Here is a 23799-nt window from a genome sequence, read left to right as displayed (position 1 = left end):
AACCTAAGATATGCAGATGATACCACTCTAATGGCAGAAAGTGAAGAGGAACTAAAGAGCCTCTTGTTGCGAGTGAAGAAGGAGAGTGCAAAACTTGGGTTGAAACTAAACATTAAGAAAACCAAGATCATGGCATCTGGCCCTCTCAATTCCTGGCGAATAGATGGGGAAGAAATGGAGGTAGTGACAGATTTTATTTTCCTGGGCTCCAAGATCACTGCAGATGGGGACTGTAGCCAAGAAATTAAAAGACGCTTGCTCCTGGGGAGGAAAGCAATGGCAAATCTAGACAGCACACTAAAAAGCAGAGACATCACCCTGTCAACAAAAGTGCGTATAGTCAAGGCTATGGTCTTCCCAGTTGCAATGTATGGCAGTGAAAGTTGGACCATAAGAAAGGCTGAGCACCAAAGAATTGAAGCCTTTGAACTCTGGTGCTGGAGAAGACTCCTGCGAGTCCCTTGGACTGCAAGGCAATCAAACCGGTCAGTCCTAGAGGAGATCAACCCTGACTGCTCTTTAGAAGGCCAGATCCTGAAGTTGAAACTCAAATACTTTGGCCACCTAATGAGAAGGAAGGACTCACTGGAGAAGAGCCTAATGCTGGGAAAGATTGAGGGCAATAGAAGAAGGGGACGACAGAGAATGAGGTGGCTGGATGGAGTCACTGAAGCAGTAGGCGTGAGCTTCCCCATATTAAAGAAACAGCACTAAAATTCGAGCATTAAAAATTGCACACAAAAACCTATAAATCACAGCTTTCATGAAAGCAGAATGATTGTCTAATCATTCTAGTAACTTTTAAGAAATCACAATAGAATTGAAAGATACAGATTTTCATTGAGTTATGCTTTAATATATGTAACATTAATGTTATTTTAATATTAATATGAAAAGTATTATTGGGATGGTAAGTATTATGATTTGATAGATGAGTGGCATACAAATTGAATAAACAAATTAACAAACAAATAATAAAGGCCCCTGCAGAAGGTAACAAAATAGATTATATACTACATAGTTCACCTAAGGAAATTTTAAAATGTACTTTGTAAAGCTGCTTGAGAGCTTGGAGATACTGACCTTTAACAAAGAAAATGCTAGGTCTACTATACTTGACAACAGAAAATATTCTTTTATCTATTGTTTCTTAAAATGTTAAAGTGGTTCTTTTTAATTTCAGATCAATAAAAATCAAAATATTTTTTTCACTATATCTAGATAGTAATCAAATAAACAAATATTATATTATTATAGAGGATATTATATAATATATAAAGCTTCATACTTAAATACATTCATAAGTATACACTTTCCATCAAGTTAATGGAATCTATATTTAGTATTTGGGCTATAAAGTGCTACTTCACTACTTTTTACTGATTAACAGAACGTCAAAATAATTAGGAAATGTAGAGAGAAAAGAATTTTACAAATTTCCATAGTAAGATGCCTAAGAAAAAGATGGATACTAAGCAAAAATACCAGTTAAAGTACTAAAGCTTAAATAATAACAAAACCCTCTAATATTTATAATTCAATATTTTAAGATTTGTAACACAATCATGGATAGATGAATAATATCCCTGTAATGACAACCAAGGAAGGAAGATTTGGCATTATAAGTAATTATAAGTAATGGAGGGCTTTCAATATATTTTATGGTAATAGTCATCTATTGCAACAAAATGGCAGAATAAAGAATATCACCCATTGAGACTGTACCTGAGGTAAAAATTCTGTTGCCAGGGCTAAAGCTCTTCGGTAGGCAGCATCCCCTGCTTCATTCTGTTCAACCACATGACTGATCAAGCCTATTGATTTTGCTTCTTCACCATCAAGTACACGAGCAGAAAATATTAATTCTTTTGCCAGAGACACACCAATGGTACGAGGTAGTCTCTGTGTCCCACCTATAGTTTAGGAAATGTAAGAGAAAATACAAATACTGATGCTATGGAGTAACATATCAAACTGTAAAAATATGACTGATTAATAAACTTAAGAGTGATTTTACTACAAAAAAAATAAGCAGAGTAAGAGTTCAAGTACTTTAAGAAAATGTGTATGTATTTAAAGCACAACATAATACACATTATTCAGAGCCCTTTTCTTTCTCAAGGTAAGCAAACATATCCAATTTTAACAGGTCATCTCCACTCAGCAATTTTCCAACACAGAAAATAGGTTAAACCTATTTATAAAAATGCACCTATCTCATAAACAATTAAAGAAATCATATATGCTGAAATTTGGCCCAACGAAGGAAGTTTTAATTTTCATTATCTAACAAATCAGTACCCTTTATTATATAGACATCAGCTGCATTAAAAAAAACAGATAATCTACATTGCTGATGGATGTTAGACAATGATAACATATAAGTAGAGTATACTTCTTACCAACCAGAGAAAATAATACTCAGTCTTTAACTGAAGGACTTTCTGACTGCTAGTTCAGCCACAATTGTTAGATCCTGAACCCTCCCCAGTTATGAAGATGACATGGGCGTAATCAAGGGATAGGTCCGTGCAGTAACTTCTGCTTTTTTGAGGGAATGGTTCTGCTGTCTGTGAAGGAGGCAATTTCATGCCCCCTTCTGAGGAGGCCATCACTGGCCATTACACTATTCCAGACAATTATTTTCCAGGCTCCAAATTCCCCTTTATGGTAAAGGTTGTAGAGAAAGTTGTTGGGCAAAATTACAGAGGATCTTGGATGAAATGTATTAACTGGACACGTTTCAGTTGGGTTTTAGACTGGGGTACTCTGTGGAGACAGTGCTAGTCATGCTTGTCAATGACCTTTGGCAAAGCCGGGATGGTGCATTCGTTGGTGAATTCATTTGAGGGTCTGCTCAATTTAATTGTTTCTACCTGCCCAACATGTGATAGCAGAATGGGAACAGAATCACTTTATACAAGAGATGGGCAGCATAAAAAATTAATAAATAAAAATAATAAATAGCAAACACTCCAGGTCTCTTCTATTAAATGTTATCATCTTGTGGAACTGAAGAAACTTGACTTTTCTATTGTGCCTCCCATCCTCTAGAATAGCAATCCTTCCCCCCTCCCAACGGAGATATAGAAAGCACTTTATGGTTCTGAAAAATATTTCAGAACTGGTTTTGGTGTTAGGTTTGTGTGTTTGTGAGGTTGATGTATTTTGGTTTTATTTGTTATGATTTGATTGTTTCAGGCTGGGCTGCTTGTGGGGTTATATACTTTTAACTGTTTTATTAATGTGTACCTATAAGAGGCAAAGAATCTATGGGAGTGGGTGGCTATAATACATTTAAATAAGTAAATTAATAATATTACTATTGGCATATTTTGGCTAATATGCAATAATCATAATCAAAGCTATGTTTTACCCAACAAAGTTTACTATTTTGTGCAAGCTTAGATTTAGAGTCTTACAGACTACTCTATAAGCCAGGGGTGTCAAACTCGCAACGTCATGTGACATGTTGCAACATATTGCGACTTTTTTTCTACTGCCGGCAATGGGGTGGGCGTGGTTTCAATATGATGCATCCGGCCCGTGGGCAGGCAGTTGGACACCCCTGCTGTAAACCAACATTTTCTTGTCTGCAAGAAAATGTCTGGAAGCCATAGAAGTGTACTCTTATATAGGATACATTGAATATGAGAAATTTTATGTATCTCTAATGATTTAAATAAGGCATATGATGAAGTTGAAAGTTTGAATTACAGAATGTTTTGCTTGAATATAGTATTGAAGGATGGCTGCTCTATGTGGTAAAAGCAGTGTATTTAAAAGCAAGATATATATGAAAATAAGTAGATTGTTTAGGAAATGATTTCAATATTGACAAGGGAATAAGACAAGGATGTGAGATGTTCTTGATTAATGTAATTATGGATAATTGTATTGCAGTCAGTATGACAGCCAGTTTGGTGTAGGCAACCAACTAGAAACTGGGAGACAGTGAGTTCTAGTCCAGGGGTCCCCAACCCCCAGAACGGGACTGAGGTAGTGGCAGGTTAGCACATGTGCACGTGCAGCTCCATGTGAGTGGTGGGCTGGTGCACATGTGTGAAGTTCCATTTGTGCTAGCAGCAGGCACATATGCCCACCGCTCGTGCAAATGGAACTGTTTATGTGTGCGCTTTCACCTGCTACTTGCGTGTAACCATTCCCTCTTCCCTCCCCCTCGCTGGGTGCAAAGCTGGAACAGTTGGGGATCACTCTTCTAGTCCCATTTTAAGCACAAAGCCAGCTGAGTCATTTTAGGCTAGTTACTCCCTCTAAGTCCTAGAAAAAACACAATAGCAAATCAGTTCTGAAATTCTTGCCAGGAAAACAGTAAAGACTAATTCAGGCAGTCACCAGCATTCAACACTGTCTTGATACCTACAAGAAATATCATAATTTACTGAAGTACATGCTTATGGCAGGGAGAATAAATTTTGCCCCACAGTGGAAGATATAATCCCAACAATATTTAATTGGGAACTTACGGTAAATTTGGAAAATATGAAGTAATGGCAAAATTAACAATATATATTCACAACAGAATTCTAACTAAATGTAAGCAAGAATAATTACAAGATATCATGCAGCATGTCAAATATAAACATTTACAGTTTGACTTCTCTGTGAACCTAAATGTTTATGAATATTGTAAATTAGCAGAAGCACAAAAAAGGGGGAAGTCAGAAACCAAGTATCCTTGTTTTTTTCTTTTTTTCAGTTGTTGTGCTTATTTTTTCCCCTCAACATGAATCAACAGTAAATAATATTACAGTGGAGACCTTAATATTAAGTAATCAGCTTAAGACAGAAACCTTTACTGTATAACAAATATTTTAATATAAAGTGCAGCTACATTTTATTGTTATATTCAGCTTTGGATGTAAAAGCTAAATTAGTCTCTTATTAATACTCATATTTTAAATCATAATTAATACTGATATAATACCTTCTTTTTTATCTTTAATGGTCTAGGTTACCTAAATATTACAGTGCCAATAATCTATAATCAGCACTGCACAAATAACCATGATATTGAAATAATCTATTACAGATGATTCAAAGGAACCAAAAAAAGTTTTCCTGTTTTCTTACCCGATTCCTAAAAATTCTAATTAATGCATATCAAAAAATTGTTCTCAAAGTAGTAACCAATTTAGGTAGTATAAATATTTGACATGATTTATCTGTGGGGTTTCTAGCATAAATAACATGTGAGTCTTCAACCATATTTTCCAGCTGCCTACAATTAAAATATCTAAGTCTCTTTTTGCTCTTTTATGCTCTTTATTATTTATATAAAAGTGTCCCAAAGGGCTAACATCTTTGTAGGAAAAAGAAACCATTTTCATTTATCTTATGTTGCAAGAAAAATCTATAACAGAAAATATTCAGATAGATCTGAAATTGGTTGATTTATCATTTTTTTAAATTTCAAAATGAGTCACTGAAACATGGCCTGCAATTGAAATGAATCCTATTAAGTGTTACATAAAAATGAATCCCTCAGAGCAGGAAAATTTCTTTTAAAAAAATCTAGTTAAAATGTTTTCATGTGCATTTAATTTTTAGATTTCAAATACACCAAACAGTGCATGCTCGGAATACTTTCAAACTGTGGGAATAGGTAACATGGTCATTTGGAGAATTTCTGATGTAGCTGAGAATTCTGAATTAAATTAAAATCACTATGAGTTGACAGAATGTAATAAGGTTTGGGAAAACATCTTTGTAATATTTCAAGAAGTTATTCTTGAGGCCATAAAAGTCAATCAGAACAACAGTATTAATAGATTATTATATTAATAAGAAAATAAAGCATCATTCACTGTCACAAAGCTTCTATTGTACATCAGTTCTGGAATTGCTATTAATCATAATAACTAAGGTAAAGGTAAAGGTTCCCCCGCACATGCGTGCTAGTCGTTTCCGACTCTAGGGGCCGGTGCTCATCTCCGTTTCATAGCCGAAGAGCCAGCGTTTGTCCGAGGACGTCTCCGTGGTCATGTGGCTGGCATGACTAGACGCCAAAGGCGCACGGAACGCTGTTACCTTCCCACCATAGTGGTCCCTATTTTTCTACTTGCATTTTTACGTGCTTTCGAACTGCTAGGTGGGCAGAAGCTGGGACGAGTAACAGGCGCTCACTCTGTTACGCGGCACTCGGGATTCGACCCGCCAAACTGCCGACCTTCTGATCGACAAGCTCAGCGTCCTAACCCACTGAGCCACCGCGTCCCATAATAACTACCCATATACTAATACAGGTTTGTCCAATCCAATTTCTAGGCCTCAAGAAAAGTAGTTCACTTGGCAGAATGTTTCCTGCAACATAGTATTTCGCTGTAAAACTTTCCTGATTTACCAATTTCCCCACCTACCCCCTTTTTTAATCTGAGCCCAATTACATTCTAGCTGATTATTTAGGTCCATGCCTTCATGTAGGCAAAATATTTCTCAAGATCCATTTCCTAACATGGCAGACATCTTGTTCTGTGGAAGCTTAAAAAGTAGTAGATACATAAAGAGGAAGCATTAAAATAATGGTTTCAGATCTAAACTAAAAGAAATTAATTATAATTCAAATATATAATAACAAAAATGCAAATGTTACTATACTAATATTAAAAATGAGCAAAAAAGCCCTTTATTATAAATCTACGATAGGCTCTGGCTTAAAACTCCTCACATCTCTCACTCTGGAAATAAAAATGTAGAAAAGGAAGCTTCACAACTGTTGAAAAAGGGGGGGGGGAAACAAGTTTGTTAAAAACCAGATAAATGCAAAAGCTGTAAGAACTCCACATGACAGAATGGGTACATTTTAAAATATTTTCTCCCAGAAGAAAGACAGTAGGTTGCTGGATGTAAAAATAATTAAGTTTACTGTTTCCTGTCCACAGACATGCCAAATCATTTTCCTCTTTAAATTTAGCAGTTGCAAAGGAAGAACTGGTTAAATCATTATTTTACTTCCTACTTATTTCATTTCCACAGCTAGAATCAGCTAGCAACGAGAAGATCTCCTAACTACATTCTTGTATGTAAAATTAACAAAGAGATCAACTGCTCTGCATATCCAAAAGCAAATTAATTTTTAAAAGTTATTTCAGATAAGTTGTCTATGTATTTTAAGTATGTGATATTAATGAATGTAATGTATTTATCATATTTTTCCTTTTCTTCTAAGGCCTTAATTCTGATTCCATATGAAATAAAAATAAGTTCAGTATTTCCAAATCCTTATAAAATTTAAGAGCTTGAGCTATCATAGTTTTAAGGTCTCCATATAGATCCCAGATATACAAGGATCCAGATTCATCAATCTACTTTCTCATCCATTTATAGTTTAACTCAAGTTTCACTATTCATTCCAACTTCACTATTGCTTCTCATATAAATAGGAAAACATCCCACATTCATATAGCTCTTTCTAGCCCAACAAAATGTGAGGTGGCTCTCAGGGATTTCAAGTGAATTTATATGCTTGTCCAGGTTTTCTCCCTATTATCTGAAGTACAGCTGAGGGGGAGGGGGGTGACTTCTTCATTTTACAAGACATATTGTTAAAGTAATATTATGTCCCAGTTGTTAAAGCAAACTGTGAAAGTATGTGTATGCATCACTTGCTATTTATATCAGCAATTTTGTTCACGCAGTTGGAGGAAACTAAAAAGAGGCAACTGTTTAGGCTTCAAAATCAAAGTCATACCATTTCCCTTGTAGAATTTTCTAATTTCCTATTTTTAAGACAATATTGTAAGACATTAAAAACCCTCAGCAATCATCATCCAATTTACCATACAGGAAATTAGGGATGCGCCAAACATTTTGTGATTTAATATTCTAATTCTGGAACTAACAAGTATTCTGGAAGTGTTCTGGCCCCCAAGCTACCATTCCAACTACACAATGGATCATCCTGGTACCTAAACAGCCTATTTCAAATTCAGATCACTTCCAGAATATAGAAAATTGTTAAAGTGGTCAATTTCAGAATCAGAATATTCTGTGAAAGCTTTCTTGCTAAAAACTAATAACCTAAGCTTGCATCATTCAAACCAAATGTAAAATGTATACATTGATTTTCTCTAATTCAGAACAAGCCTCCACACACTCTGTCTAAAGCAGGTAGGTAGCATTTATGTGATGACATCATTGTGCTTGTATTGTCATTTTGGCATCATACTGGTTTGCTGAGAACACTGCTACTTTGCAGTACTAGGTTATTGTTCAGAATAAAAAGTTAAGGAAGATTATCACATGTCTGGAACAACTTGTGATCAAAATGGTTCCATTGTGGTTTTAAGTCAAGGACTACCTGAGTCCACAATACTATATTTTGTGTCTTATGTATAAATTAAAGTAACAGTAGCATCAACAAAACCACATATTTAAATTAAAACATACTACAATACAAAACATAAAGTGTGATGCACTGTGGCCTGCAGAAAAAACAACAGAGAAAGGGGTAGATCATTTTTCCTCTTATATGAGTTGTCAGGAATTGACCTGCAAAATGGATAATCATCACCTCTAAAAATCTGTTCTTCCGAATACATGCTTCATGCTCAATAATGACTAAAGAAAATCTGTTTTAAATGCATGGTTATGCTAACTCAGCTGTAACTCAAAGTATGTTGATGTTGTTGTTGATTTATGTTGTACTTTGAAGGCTTTCACTCAATAGCTGTATTTTTCAGTTGTAGCAATACATATATTAAAAGCTTCAAAATCAAGAATCCACCAATATTGCTTAGGTTTACTAAACATCATCAGTTGGTGTTTACCACCCACTTCCTCCCCTTCTCTAACTCTACTGATCTGCACCGAAACTTGGGGTAAGGATTTTGGTCAGTTTTGCCGGGGTATAGAAAGGATAATATAAACAGATTCTGTTTCTCATATTTATCAAATTCCACACAAATAAGCTAATACCCTGAACCAGCAAGACTGGTAATTAAAGTCACCTGATATTATATTACTTATTCCAAGTACAACTAAGAATTCTAGGCAGCTTCTCGATATGTCTTAGAAAAGTATTTTAACATGCTATATAATGCAAAGAAGCTTTTAAAAAAACCAGATAATAGAACATTTGAGAAACTACTGCTAGATTTATTAAATCAGTTACAATGAAATTCATGTGAATCAAATTCTATTTTAGGGACAGCAAGCAGGAAACACATACAAGCCACATTATTCTTCTTAATTTATAGACACAGAATTAATTCACCTCTATTTGCATTTGAGATACATTGTGTAATTATTTGGAAATAAGATTGGCTGTTCAAACATCTGCTTTCTATACTATAATTACCATTTCTCTTGAGGGTATTTATTTTTGTAAGCATAAAACAAACATTTTCAAATAATATAAAAAGCAAATAAAAGTAAGTTTTCATACAAACTAGCAATGATGAGAAATAATTTGATTACAACATCAAGACTTCAGATTAATGATGAACTCAAATAGTCAGAGCCAGATTTACAATAATTACTCAGATTCTGTATATAAAAATCCTTTAATTTTGTAAGTGCCTCTTTGTGTCATTCAAGAAATATGTCAATCCTCTTAAGTTCACAGGTCCAAAAAAGATACAGTGTTACAGTGGGGGGGGGAAATTATTTGGTCCCCTGATTTTGTATGTTTGCCCACTGACAAAGAAATGATCAATCTATAATTTTAATGGTAGGTTTATTTTAACAGTGAGAGATAAAATAACAGAAAATTCATAAAAGCTCATTTCAAAAAAGTTATAAATTGATCTGCATTTTAATGAGTGAAATAAGAATCTGACCTCTTTGCAAAACATGACTTAGTACTTGGTGGCAAAACCCTTGTTGGCAATCAGAGATTAGACATTTCCTGTAGTTGGCCACCAGCTTTGCACACATCTCAGGAGGGATTTTGTCCCACTCCTCTTTGCAGATCTTCTTCAGGTCATTAAGGTTTAGAGGACTAGGTCTGGCAGCTCGAAACTTCAACTCCCTCCACAGATTTTCTATGGAATTAAGGTCTAGAGACTGACTAAGCCACTCCAGGACCTTAATGTGCTTCTTCTTGAGCCACTCCTTTGTTGCCTTGGCTGTGTGTTTTGGGTTATTGCCATGCTGGAATACCCATCCATGACCCATTTTCAATCCCATGGCTGAGGGAAGGAGGTTCTCACCCAAGATTTGATGGTACATGGCCCTGTCCATCGTCCCTTTTATGCAGTGAAGTTGACCTGTCCCCTTAGAAGAAAAACACCTCCAAAGCATAATGTTTCCACCTCCACATTTGACGGTGGGGATGGTGTTCTTGGGGTCATAGGTAGCATTCCTCTTCTTCCAAACACGGCGAGTTGAGTTGATGCCAAAGAGCTCGATTTTTGTTTCACTTGACCACAACACTTTCACCCAGTTCTCCTCTGAAACATTCAGATGTTCACTGGCAAACTTCAGACAAGTTTGAGCAGGGAGACCTTGCGGGCGCTGCAGGATTCCAGTCCTTCATGGTGTAGTGTGTTACCAATTGTTTTCTTGGTGACTATGGTCCCAGCTGCCTTGAGATCATTGACAAGGTCCTCCCATGTAGTTCTGGGCTGATTCCTCACCGTTCTCATGATCACTGAAATTCCACGAGATGAGATCTTGCATGGAACCCCAGACCAAGGGAGATTGACCATTATTTTGTGTCTCTTCCATTTGTGAATAATCACACCAACTGTTGTCACCTTCTCCCCAAGCTGCTTGGCGATAGTCTTGTAGCCCATCCCAACCTTATTTAGTTCTACAATCTTGTCCCTGAGATCCTTGGACAGCTCTTTGGTCTTGGCCATGGTGGAGAATTTGGAATCTGATTGATTGCTTCTGTGGACAGGTGTCTTCTAAACAGGTAACAAGCTGTGATTAGGAGCACTCTTAAAGGGAGTGCTCCTAATCTGAGCTCTGTACCTGTATAAAAGACACCTGGGAGTCAGAAATCTTGCTGATTGATAGGGGATCAAATACTTATTTCACTCATTAAAATGCAAATCAATTTATAACTTTTTTGGCATGCGTTTTTCTGGATTTGTTGGTTGTTATTCTGCCTCTCATTATTAAAATAAATCTACCATTAAAATTATAGGTTGATCATTTCTTTATCAGTGGGCAAACATACAAGATCAGCAGGGGATCAAATAATTTTTTCCCCACTGTAAATCACCACATGCTTTGTTTTGCAATTCAATGGCCAGTATGCACCTTTATAAATTTTTACCATGCGGTAATAAATGAGTTTGTGCATCTTGCTATTATCACTGGGGATGTATATTCCTCCATAGTTCACCCTTGAGACATGTCATAAACAAAGTATCTACTAGAGAATGAAATGGCAACCTCATTCCAACATTTTGCCATGAATTTACTGATAGACATTCTGGTGAAAACAGTCATCTCTTTTTTTTTTGTACAAATTTTTCTCCTTTTGTTAGCTTTAGGTACAGATTAGCATTTTAACTATACAAACCAACTATTTTTACATTATTCACATTCATCAAGCTTTGAAATATTTAACATTAGACAAATGATAAACAGATATAGTAAATATTGAAAGAGAAAATATTCAGCTACCTATCGTGAAGAAAAGTGACGTATGGTTGATAAACAGTCAGATTTTTTTTCTCTTCATGTCCCCATTTCAGACCTTAGTCACTGAAGTAGGTATAGTTTCTTCATGAAGCCAAGATAAAACAATATAGAATAAGTCTGTTTCTCCTTTCTTCTAACTCTTATGTTCTTAAGGAGATAGGATCTTCAATGTTCATCAGCCAAATCTAAGCATCATCTGGCCAGTACAATTATATCTACAGGTAGTCCTCAACTTACAACCATTTCTTTAGCGACTGTTCAACGTTAGAACAGCACTGGAAAAAGTGACTTATGATCAGTCCTCACATTTATGACCATAGCAGCATAGCTACGATCACATGATCAAAATTCAGGCACTTGGCAACTGACGTGTATTTATAACTATTGCAGCAGTTCCGGGGTCATGTGATCAGTTTTTGCAATCTTTCCAGCTGGCTTCTGACAAGTCAATGGGGGAAGATGGATTTGCTTAAGGACTGTGTGATTCACTTAATTGCAATGATTCACTTAGCAACTGTTACAAAAAAAGTCATAAAATCGGGCAAGACTCACTTACCAACTGCCTTCCTTAGCAATGAAAATTCTGGTCCCAATTGTGGTTTTAAGTCAAGGGCTACATAGGAAGAAAATTAAAGAAGTGCAACTTCTCCTTCCCCTTTGAATAAATTGGGGGCTTTTGCTGCACTGAAGAAAACTAAGTAGCAGGCCAAGTACCAAGGAGTGCATTTCTATGCTGTTCCCTCATGCTAAAAATCTTCACAAGCTAAAATGGGCAAATATCCACACATTGCTCGTACAATAGCACTAGAGGGCAAAATGCCATACAGCCTAAGAGTAGGTAGATATCCTCACCAGCCCAACCTGGCTTCATTTTCCATTCTCCGTGACTACTCATTTTAGATCTTATAAATTGGTAAGACACTCACAACATTACGACAGTTACCAAACAATAGATATGGAAAAACTGTATTCAGAGTCAATTTGATGAAGTGGTTGATATACTGGCCTAGAAACCAGGAGACTGTGAGTTCTAGACCTCCCTTAGGAATAAAACACAATTGGGTGATATTGGGCCAGTCACTCTGGTTCAGCCCAACCAATCTCACAGGGCTATTGCTGTGGTGAAAATAGGAGGCAGGACTATATTAAGTACATTCACGACCTGGAATGCAGAATGAAAATATTGTTGTTCAAAACTGGCCAGCCTCTGGACAACGTACAAGAGATGGAGCATAACAAAAAAAATTCATAAAGAACGGTTACATAATTATGAAAAAAAAATTCCATACCTGCACCAGGAATGATCGCTAATTTTGTTTCAACTAAACCCATTTTTGCAGAAGTAGCTAAAAAAAAAACAAAGTTGGTTTTTTAAAAAGCCTACAAATTACTTAGAAAAAATAAAAGGAACTTAGTAAAATAAGCTGTAACTTCACTGTAACAGTTTTGGATAAAAGTGAAAACATTGAAAAGAGCAGAATGTCAATGGCTATGTTTCACTTCAGCACTAAGCTATAGCACTTAGTAACCAAAAACAAATCCCACTGTGCCTTAGGTTGTATGGGAAACTTTCTCTCAGTAGGCTCTGTAGCCCTTCATTTTGCAGAAAAAGCATGCAGGATGTAGGAAATCAACCTTTGCAAAGATCCATTTCTGTTCTCAGTAAAATGCCAGTATGAGTCATGATTTTCTAATGTTTTCATATCCAGAAAAACAAAATTATTTGTACAGCAATTGTTCTGCATACAATATACAGCTATTTAGAATACTCTTCTATATGTATCAGTTTTTCAATATATTGATCTCCAGCTGAATTAGGCAAATTGTAGTAAATTGGACAGTACAATGATTAAATATTTTAATTGGGATATATTGCTATTGCTTTTGAAGTTATTGTTTATATTTTTATTTTTTGATTGCTGTAAACCAACTTAGTTGCTTATACAAAGAAAAAAGCAAGGTATAAATGTATTAATATATTAAAAACACTGCTTCTAAAAGGAGCAGGAAGTTACAAGAAGTTTTAGTTCTTCCTCCCTTCCTGTGAACTTCCTCATTTAGAGCAAGGCTACAGAACAATATCCATGATACAATTATCTTGCCTAGATTTAGTGTTTGGTTTTATGAGTAAAAGCCTTGAAAAGCCTGCATAGACAAAGGCTGATTACCTTTTTCCAACATTGGTTTTATTAATGTTGTAATTTTCTGTATATGAATGAGACAAGTAAGAGGTGAGGAATCCATTCCAGTTTGGGGCAACCATCTCTGGCCCTCCATCCAATATTCCTAGCTGGAGGATCTTTCCAAGATAGCTGACATGCTAAAAACCCTTCACCTACTCTCGTAAAGTGGAAATTATTGTCTTCATGTGAACACTTCATTAACCTGTTCCTTTTTCTTTATCCTCTTTTGTGCTTATTAGCAAAAACCCTTTCATGACACAAATCACAAAATTGTTATATTACATTTACCTTGGATCCAAAAATTAAGATACATATTAACACTAATGTGAGTATTATAACAATTATCACAGTTGAGATGTTCAAAATTTTATTAAAATAACATTAAGAAATTGTTTTCTCTACACTTGAACTAAAAAAGTTTAGAGAATGCTTTAATTTTTTAGGACTAAATCTTACCTGCCACTCTTATATCACACGCTAGAGCCAATTCTAGGCCACCACCTAATGCAATGCCATCTATTGCAGCTATAGTTGGTACTGGAAGATTAGCTAAAAGGAAAAATTAACAAAAATACTTTCAGCCAGTTGTCAATATTTCTACGATAAAATTAATTTTACAAAATTTCTATTTATTAATTTATGTGCCACCCATTTTGTCTAAAGGCAACTCTATGGATAATAGCATTTTTTTGTTTCTTTCCAATATTAATTGCAAAATAAATTCTGACTACAGAGATATTTGGCATATTAACAGCAATAAAAAGAACAAGATATCAAAATTAATTGTAATAAGGAGCAATTATGATAAAACAGCAAATCCTGATTTGTATATATGCAAATCAAAATAGATATGTTGTTCTATCCATGAAACTAACACATATAGAAGTTATTTACTTTATTACTTTAATTTATATTCCACTCCATTTCCAAACAGCCAAGGCTACAGACTCAACCTTTTGTTCAAGTAGGAGCTATAAGATGAAAAGGATCAGATGAAAATTGTGTTATTAACAGAGATCTGGAAAACACATAAGCAGGGCATGAAAATAACAACCCTATTCATTGCTTGTCACCAGCATTCACACACCTTACCAGTGAATATGTAAATTTTACTTAGTTGCTTGTTTCAATGTAAGTTAACTGACTCAGTCCTAACAGGAAGTTATTGCTGAAGGACAAGAAATTCTTTAAAAACAGTCATTCCAATTTTAGGTAACAATAGGTACATATTCAAGCATACCTACAATATTAATTCTTAACCACATTATCAAAAACTTTTTATGAATTTTTGGAAACACTCCTTCTAATTTAATTTCCCTCTCTACAAAAGAATATTTAGCAACTGGCATGTTCAGTGATGGATCCATGAACAGAGGTAGCTGCTAGATTGATGGCAGATTCCATCCTCCCCTGCCCTCTGGTCTCTACCCATCCATCTTTTTGCTTATCACACTGATGTAATATTCTCACTGTTTCCTTTTTCACTGTTTATTTTTCTGTTCTATTATTTTACTTCTGTTTACACTCTTTTCATTTTTCTTTCTTATTATTGTAAGCCACCAAGAGTAGCCCCACAGCAAGATAGGAGGCAAATAAATTTAATAAATAAATAAAATAGATAAAAAACAGAACTGACAGTTTGAGATGTAATTATAAAAAAATTGTAAGCTCTTTGAATTATTTACAATATTCTGATACTGTTGAAAAAAGAAGCGCCTTAGGCTCTACTCCTTTTGACTATCTCCCTCAATCCAGTTTAATTCATTATCAACAGAAATGAACACATTTGTTTTAACATCCAGTCAATTGAAGTTTCTGATGAAAGTTTTGTAGGAAACATTTTGATTTTTTTTCTGTTTTGACACTATTGAAATTGTTTGAGAGTTTAACTTACTTGCCAACTAAGTTTATCTAACTGTCTATATATTTAGAGGGGTTATTTACACTCAATTCAGTATTGAGTGTATCTAACAGCAGAAAAAGGTAAAATAAAATTAATGTTCTTTAGTGACAATTATATTATATATCTCTTTGTCATGTTGATGATAATTAGTCTTAATTTGTTACAGAGTTATGAAAATTTAAACAGGCTTTTTTGATCACTGAGAATTTACTTACTACTACTACTCATGATTGATTAGCTATCAGCAATATTTCAATGAGACTTGTACTTACCCATTTCATTAATAGTGGATCTGGCCTTTGAGACAAAAGAGCTTACTTCACTAGCATGCATTTTAGCTCTTTCTTTAAGGTCAGCACCTGCAAATGACATTTTCTGGTCATATTTAAATACCATCATAGTTTCTGTTTGAATCAAACCATCTTCCCCAACCTAAATATCCTTCAAATGCACGAACCTCAGCATTTTCATGAATGGTCACACTGGGTAGGAATTCTAGGCAATATAGTGAAATAAACCAAAATGGCATAATCCATTCATACTTTCAGGAAAAGCAACATGGAACAAATGTAAATGTAAATCTATTTCTTGACAAGATGTGGAAACTCAGTCACCTCTCTTTACAAACATTTGGATATTAAGCAAAAAAAATATACAATTTACAAAATATTTAAAACATACTTCATTGCATGTTTTATATGTATATTTCATAAAAAACATGGAAATAAACCAGTCCTTATTTCATAAAGGGCAAAACAAGAAAAGGAGAAAGTTAACAAAACAAATCAATGTAATTTTCAGATGGGTGCAACTGTTCATGTAAAAAGGGATTTGTTTATTCATGATAACAAAACTAGCTCTAATTCTTGGTGTTATACAGTAAACAGGACCCTATCTTTTGAATGTTATGACAGAATGAATAATTTTACAAACAAAATAAGGAAAATGAAAATAAGGAACACAGCTTCTTTAACAATCCAACAAATGATTTATAAAAGTCATACATTTTATCCAACACCAGAAAAATAATTGTTTCAAATTTCATGCTTAAATCTCTACTGAGACAAAGCACTCCATTAGAGTGCTTAAGAGGCTTTACTTTATACAGTCAATTTAACAAGAGAAGAAATTTGCTAAGTCTACAGCCAGTTATTTAAATTTAAATTAAAAACAAGTTTTCTATGTAAAAGCTATATAAAGTTTTATGATTGTAGCCCACATGCATGCGTATCCATAATTAAATATGACTGAAACATTTCATATAATTATCCCACTCATATATTAAAAGTCCAAGATGACAAAAATTAATGATGCAATAGCCATTTTTACTTCTGCCAAGATTATAAAAATAACAAGTAAAAAAAAATCTGAGTCAGAGCTAGATTAAAAAGTGCCACTTGTACATTTTCAGAGATACCTTCCGCCGTGACCTGAAGACTTGGTTGTTTCAACAAGTGGGTCTGGACTGACTACGTATTTTAATTAGGTTTTTACTGGGTTTTAAATTGTCATGTTATCATTGTATCTACTAGTTTAATTCTTTTTAAATTTTCATTCTATGTTTGTTCTTTTTAAATTTTTATTGTTGTGAGCCGCCCTGAGTCCTTAGGGAGAAGGGCGGCATATAAATTTAAGTAAATAAATAAATATCAGGCATTTGGAGTAGGACATAAGAATAACTATGGTATTTTCTACTGATATATAATTTATATGCTCCCCTAATTCAAGAAATGAAAAATATTCAGTTTATCTTGTCTATTTCAATGATTACTATATTAGTCTTCATTTAACTAGCTGTAATTTATTTTCATTGGATTTGAAATTGAGGAATGCAATTATGGAAAGATTATAATTAGAAGGATTATTAGATGGAAGAACATTTGAATGAGGGTGAAGGTTCTTCATTCTCCGAGCCTGTGGGTTGGTTTCTGAATGTTACGTTACCAGCCTAGGTAACATCTTCAGCGGCGTTTAGGGAACGTCTGTGTCAGTGCTGACACAGACATCCCCTAAACACCGCTGAAGATGTTAGCTAGCCTGGTAATGAAACATTCAGAAACCAACTCACAGGCTCGGAGAAAGAACCTTTGACCTCATCTTACACCAAAGCTACAGATATACGCCACTATTGCAAACGTCTGAATGTTTGCAGTTATGTGATCATATCTAACAGCTCTATTAAGACATAAAATAAGGCTTACATAATCTAAAGAAATTATTCTCTGAAAAAGGTGCAAGTTATTCACACGTTTTCTTACAAAATCAATTTCAGAATAATTTTGCAAATAGCTATGTAATTTCTGCCTCTAATTAAGTCATCTTGGACTTTTAATATATGAGTGGGATAATTATATGAAATGTTTCAGTCACAATAGCAGAGTATATACCTTTTTTATATTCTTATCTAGGTATCTAGCAATCAAAGCTTAAGTATCAGAAAATTTAAACTGACAAAGCACTAAGTCAGTGGCATCAGAAGAGAAAATAACGTTACAATATGTTCTGGTTATTCTCAGCCTACACAACTCAGCAGACCTCTGCTAAAATTATGGCAACAGAAATAAAAGTCTCTTCAAAACTATTGCTTTGGCCACTAGTTACACTTACAATAAAATATGTACTGCCTTTACAATTGCTGTTTAGCTAAAATGGATAAAAATTAATAATGGTGAGCTGCATGAATATGCAATTACTGTAGCACTGTACTTTAAACAATACTGAATTATCTGAGTATAAGGCTCAAGTTAAATTTTGAAACTTTAAAGAAAACGTGAGAGAAGATGCCATACCATGGTAGCAACATAAAATAATGAACTGAGTATTTAAACATATAGTTTTGCTTCATTCCCAATGAGGAGTAAACAGTAATATTTTACTGGCTGCTATATACTAGATCCTCTACTTCAAAAATATTTCTTCAATATAAATCTAACACTGTAAAATGATTAGTAAGAGAGGAGGCTAACCCTTTTCTGTAGCTCTTTATTGCACCCATATACTATTACAACTCTTCTGTCTGTAATCTTTTTAAACCAAGATATCTAAAATGACTAACTTGCAGAATGCAGGGACCCATTATTCCCCAAAGGAATGAAAATTTGGGAAAGTTGTGGCTGCTTCAGCGCTGCGTTACTACTGCTTCAGTAATGCCATCACAATGCTATAGTCATGTGATATTCATTTCCAACTTTCTCTAACAGCTTCCTAGCCAATCACACAATCCTTTGTGAGGCAAGACGGGGTACGGCAGGGAAGGAAAGAGATTTCCAATGCTCATTGCCAGCTTCCTACAAGGAAATTCAGTGGGGAAGCTGACAGAATCTCAAAAGTCACTTCTCCTCCCACTGCGTTTCTGCTGTCCATGGTCATTCTGTATCTGTTTAAGTAAGGAAATATCTCTGAAACAGTGATCCAGTGAGTCACAGGTTGCCTAAGTTTCTTTACTGGTTTGAGTGTGTTGCTTCTTGTTGATCAGAAGATGCTCCAAAGATGCAGCTGAAGAGTCAGACAAAACACCCCTAACTAACAAATTTTAGAAAGCTACAATATACACTACATTTCTAACTTTAGACAATGCAAACAGATACAAAATTCACCGTATTTGTCCTTTGTGATAGATCTTGTTTCAATGCTTAATTTCAGATACTATATTGGATTGTCATAATCTATCAGAACTACTGATCTCCAAGTTATACGTGGTTGCACTTCCCCAGGCAGACCAGATATGCAATTGGGGGAGAGGCATATCTTCTGGAGTCACAACTGTTCTGTTTGCTTTGACATGTTGCTTGAAGAGGTGAATGTTGTAGCTAGAAGGGTCTTTGTGCAGCTTTCAGTTGTGTTCCAGTCGCACCCAATCCTAGATCAGGAGGTTTCTATGCTCAATCACTCAGGCCCTAATTAATTCCTATTGAGGAATATTTAAGAGGCTTCAGTTCAAAACAGAAGGCAGTCCATGGATCACAATGGCAATTGGGATTGGGAACTCTTATCACTCTTATAAAATGTGAAGTCACATGATTGCCTCATTTAACAATGACAATTATGGAAGTAATATTTGCTGTCCTTAAAAGAATGGCAATTTTAAATGTTTATGTTTTAACTATAAGTCATCCAGAGTCATGAATGTGATGAGAGGCTATATAAAGCATTGGGTCATTAAAGCAGGACCTCACTTGATTGCAATTTCCTGCCAGCTTCCCCACTGACTTTGCTTTTAGGAAGCAATCAGGGAATGCTGGTCATTGTGATCGTGTGACTGTGGCTCATTGAGATGTCCCGACCTTCGCTCTTTCCACCGGGATCTGAAAACCTATTTATTTGAACAGGCCGGCCTGGTTTAAGGGTTTGGGGTTTTTAATTATTTATTGTTAGGGCTTCATTAATTTAATTTACTTTTAACTTTTGTAACTTTTGTAGTGCTTTTATTGCCCTGTACACCGCCCTGAGTCCTTCGGGAGAAGGGCGGTATAGAAATTCAATTATAAAGAAATAAATGTCATAATCACAAGCCAGGTGCAAGCATATGGATCACATGACTTCAGGGACATGGCAAGGGCTGTAATTCCGAGCATATATCTTAAGTCCTCCTCATTCAGCGTTGTTGTAACTTGTAATTGCTGAACAAATGGTCATCATCTGAGGACTACCTGCATAGATATCGATATTTAGACACACATACATATACACACACAGTCAGGAAAGCTCTCTCTATATCTCAATATATATTATGGAACTTTTTAAAAAATATTACTTAGATATAGAACTTATCTATATTTAGTTCCCAAATAAAGGATTCTGAGTTATTTCTGCTGAGTATAATAAATATGGATTTCCAGATGGATAGTAAAAATTAAGTTTTCATACCAGCACAAAATACCCCAGGAACTTCACTTCGGAATATAACTGTCCGTACTTTTTTGTCTGTTTTCAAAGCGTCCATAACTTTTGATATCTACAGAGAAAAGGTGTGGACAGTATCAACACTAATTTTCAGTTTTTCACATTAATAATTAGCTAAAGGTTCATTTACTTACCATTTTAATAAGATTTTTATTAAGTGCATTTTTTGCATGTGCTCTGTTTATTCCAAGTACAACAATTCCTGTATGCAGGACAAAAAAAATTTACAAGACTCAGTTAAGCATTCCGAAAAATTTAATGCTATATTTTTAAGACTTCTTTGTCTTTTGGGAAAAATACAGGAATTTATATGAATCATTATTGCTGGGCATTTATCTGAGTTTCTTGCCACAGTCATTAAATGAATCACTACAATGGTTAAGTTAGTAACACAGCTGTTAAGTGAATCTGGCTTTCCCATTGATTTTTCTTGTCAGAAGGTTACAAAAGATGATCATATGCCCCTGGGACACTGCAACCATCATAAATATGAGTTGCCAGTTGCCAAGTCAGAATTTTGATCACATGACCATGGGGAATTGGGGATGCTGAAATGGTCGTAAGTGTGAAAGCCAGTCACAAGTCACTTTTGCAGTGCTATTATAACTTCAAACTGTCACTAAATGAACTCTTGTAAGTTGAGGACTACCAGTACTATAAAACTACTTTGCAAAACTGTAAAAGAAAAACAGTACAAAATGGCAAAAAAAATTACAAACCAATAGTTGTGCCCTACTTTCTTCAGACAAAAATACAATTGCAGATTTGTTATATACTTATGAAATAAATTATACTCAAATTACTTAAGAAAGTAAACATCTCTTAGAAGAAAACTATACTTTATGCACCTCAAAGTCTCTCACCAGCTGCATGACTAGTTGAAAATTTAATCTAGAACTCTCTATTCACTATAAATAATACATTAGAAATCAGAATAGATGTGTTTCATGTCCCAATCTTCCATTTTTATTAAAGACAGGAAGTGAATTAAAGCAAACATAAAATTAGAGATGAATTTTCTCACAAAGCATGATTTTTAATGCTTTTCCTCTCAAAGTGCACTTTTCTCATTTTACTTATCTAAAATAGTCATTTATATTGATCTCTGAATATAGTGTAAAATTCAAAAGTATGATATTCAAAGGATAATCTGTACATCACTCCAGAAATCAGTATAACTGTATCAGCGCGTCCAATCCGCTCAGTTTAAAATGCAAAGACTTTATTGTGCTTTTAGTTTTAAGGTCTGGGCAGAAATTCTTGATACATTTATAAATTTAAGATTTCAAAATGATTTTGAGTATTTATCGGTGTATATTTTTCCCAAGAAGTCCTGCATTCTCAAATACGCAGAACATAAGAATTCAAATAAGAATATTTATTTATTTATTTATTTATTTATTTATTTATTTATTTATTTATTTATTTATTTATTTATTTATTTATTTATTTATTTATTTATTTATTTATTTATTTATTTATTTATTAATGGGATTTATATCCCGCCCTATCTCCCGAAGGACTCAGGGCGGCTAACAACAAAACATATAATAAGTACAGAAATTAAGATAAAAATAAAATTAAAATCATCTGTGCAATAAATTAAAATTAAAAACTAAAAATAAATTAAAAAATGTAAATATAATTAATTAAAATGCCTGTCAGTCTAGGTCAGCCTGGTGGAATAGGAGTGTTTTGAGGCCGCGGCGAAACGATTGGAGATTTTGGGCCATCCGAAGCTCAGGGGGGAGCTGGTTCCATAGGGTTGGCGCTCCCACAGAGAAGGCCCTCCCCCTGGGGGTCGCCAGCCGACATTGCTTAGCTGACGGTACCCTGAGGAGGCCTTCTCTGTGTGAGCGTACTGAGTGAGTCAGCTATGCTGACTCAGGAATTCTGGGAGTTGAAGTCCATGAGTCATAAAAGAGCCGAGGTTGCCTACCCCTGGGATAGGTGATTGGAGACGGACGCGTCCCGTAGATGAGTCTCCGCTGCTGACAAGCAAAAAGGGACATCCAAACCTTACCTGCTGGGCAGAACTGGGGAAGGAGGGAGAGAGGGACAGATGGCTTTGGAGCTGGGAAATGGAGCTTCAGGTTACGGGCCGACCGACAGGTTAAAACAACAACAACAACAACAAAAAAGACGCGCCCGCGCCTTCCACGCCGGCTATTGCCGTTACCTTTATGCTCGTCGTCCAAATATCGAACCCGCAGTTCCTCCTCCAGTCCTTTGGCTTCGGAACTGTATCTTCTCACGGCCGCGAGCAGGCCTGAACAGCTGCTCGGGCCCAGGCGGCCCAGGGAGGACGAGGCCGGGGCTAAACCCCCTCGATGGTGAGAGAGCCTAAGAGCTATCCGGGCTGCCGCGGTAGCCGCCATGTTGCCTGTCCGAGAGCACGCAAACGCCGAGCCCGGCGGCACCCCCGAGCCCGTCTCCAGCGCGGTCACGTGACCGCCCCTTGAGCGCGGCCGGCCAAATGAGCGGGCCCAGCCTCGCCAAGGGGCCTGGAGCGGCACGTGACTCTCCCGAGTCCAACTTGGGAGTCCAGCTCTCCAGTGGCCGGTTTTAGTCGATCGAGTCTCCAGCCAATGAACGGAAAGCGATCCTCTTGCCCCTCGGGGAGGGTTGCGTCTCCCCAGCCCTGGCTTTTATACCCCTTCGCCCTTCCCTGAGGACTAAAGCAGGGGTCTTCAAACTTGGCCCTTTTATGACTTGTGGACTTCAACTCCCAGAATTCCTCAGCCAGCTTTGCTGGCTGAGGAATTCTGGGAGTTGAAGTCCACAAGTCATAAAAGGGCCAAGTTTGAAGACCCCTGGACTAAAGAATGGCCCTAACTTTACGTGCCTTTCGTATTGCCAGGCTACGAGCCAACTTTTCCTGTTACTTTAAAAAGCTTCCCACCGGATGGAAAAGGGAGGGTGGAAATATTTCCCAACGAAAAGAATGGCGTTTTCCTTCATTTTTAAATGGAGGTGTGACTTTTACTGTTTGGTGCCTCGACTCTTTTAGGGGGCTGTGGTGCTGATATATAAGTAAGATCAGTAATCGTCGGGATTTTCACCGATTTTATTTTCTAGTTTCAGTATAGAATTAATAAAACATTGTTACGTATTGGTTATTTAAAGTGTAATTAAAACTTTAAAATGCTCTAAATTGATATTAAAATCATTTTGTTGTTAGCTGCGAAGTCGTGT

General features: G+C 35.7%; 1 protein-coding gene across 2 annotated transcripts in view; it reads right to left on the bottom strand.

Moving 5' to 3' along the window:
• AUH (AU RNA binding methylglutaconyl-CoA hydratase) overlaps positions 1–23023 on the bottom strand; it is a 29086-nt gene extending 6063 nt beyond the window's left edge. The window contains exons 1-7 of one of the 2 annotated variants that reach the window (XM_081319357.1): positions 22784–23023; positions 20739–20806; positions 20569–20656; positions 15975–16061; positions 14256–14348; positions 12906–12962; positions 1726–1913 (exon numbers count right to left, since the gene is read on the bottom strand). In XM_081319357.1, coding sequence (XP_081175483.1) covers positions 1726–1913; positions 12906–12962; positions 14256–14348; positions 15975–16061; positions 20569–20656; positions 20739–20806; positions 22784–22982 — 780 coding nt within the window. In that variant the 5' untranslated portion in view covers positions 22983–23023. The remainder of the gene's footprint in view (positions 1–1725; positions 1914–12905; positions 12963–14255; positions 14349–15974; positions 16062–20568; positions 20657–20738; positions 20807–22783) is intronic. The other variant, XM_081319358.1, reaches the window with a different exon arrangement.
• Positions 23024–23799: the final 776 nt, after the last annotated feature.

This window comes from Vipera berus (assembly GCF_964194415.1).
Source record: "Vipera berus genome assembly, chromosome: 2".
Lineage (NCBI taxonomy): Eukaryota > Metazoa > Chordata > Lepidosauria > Squamata > Viperidae > Vipera > Vipera berus.
This window is presented reverse-complemented; position numbering and strand designations above follow the sequence as displayed.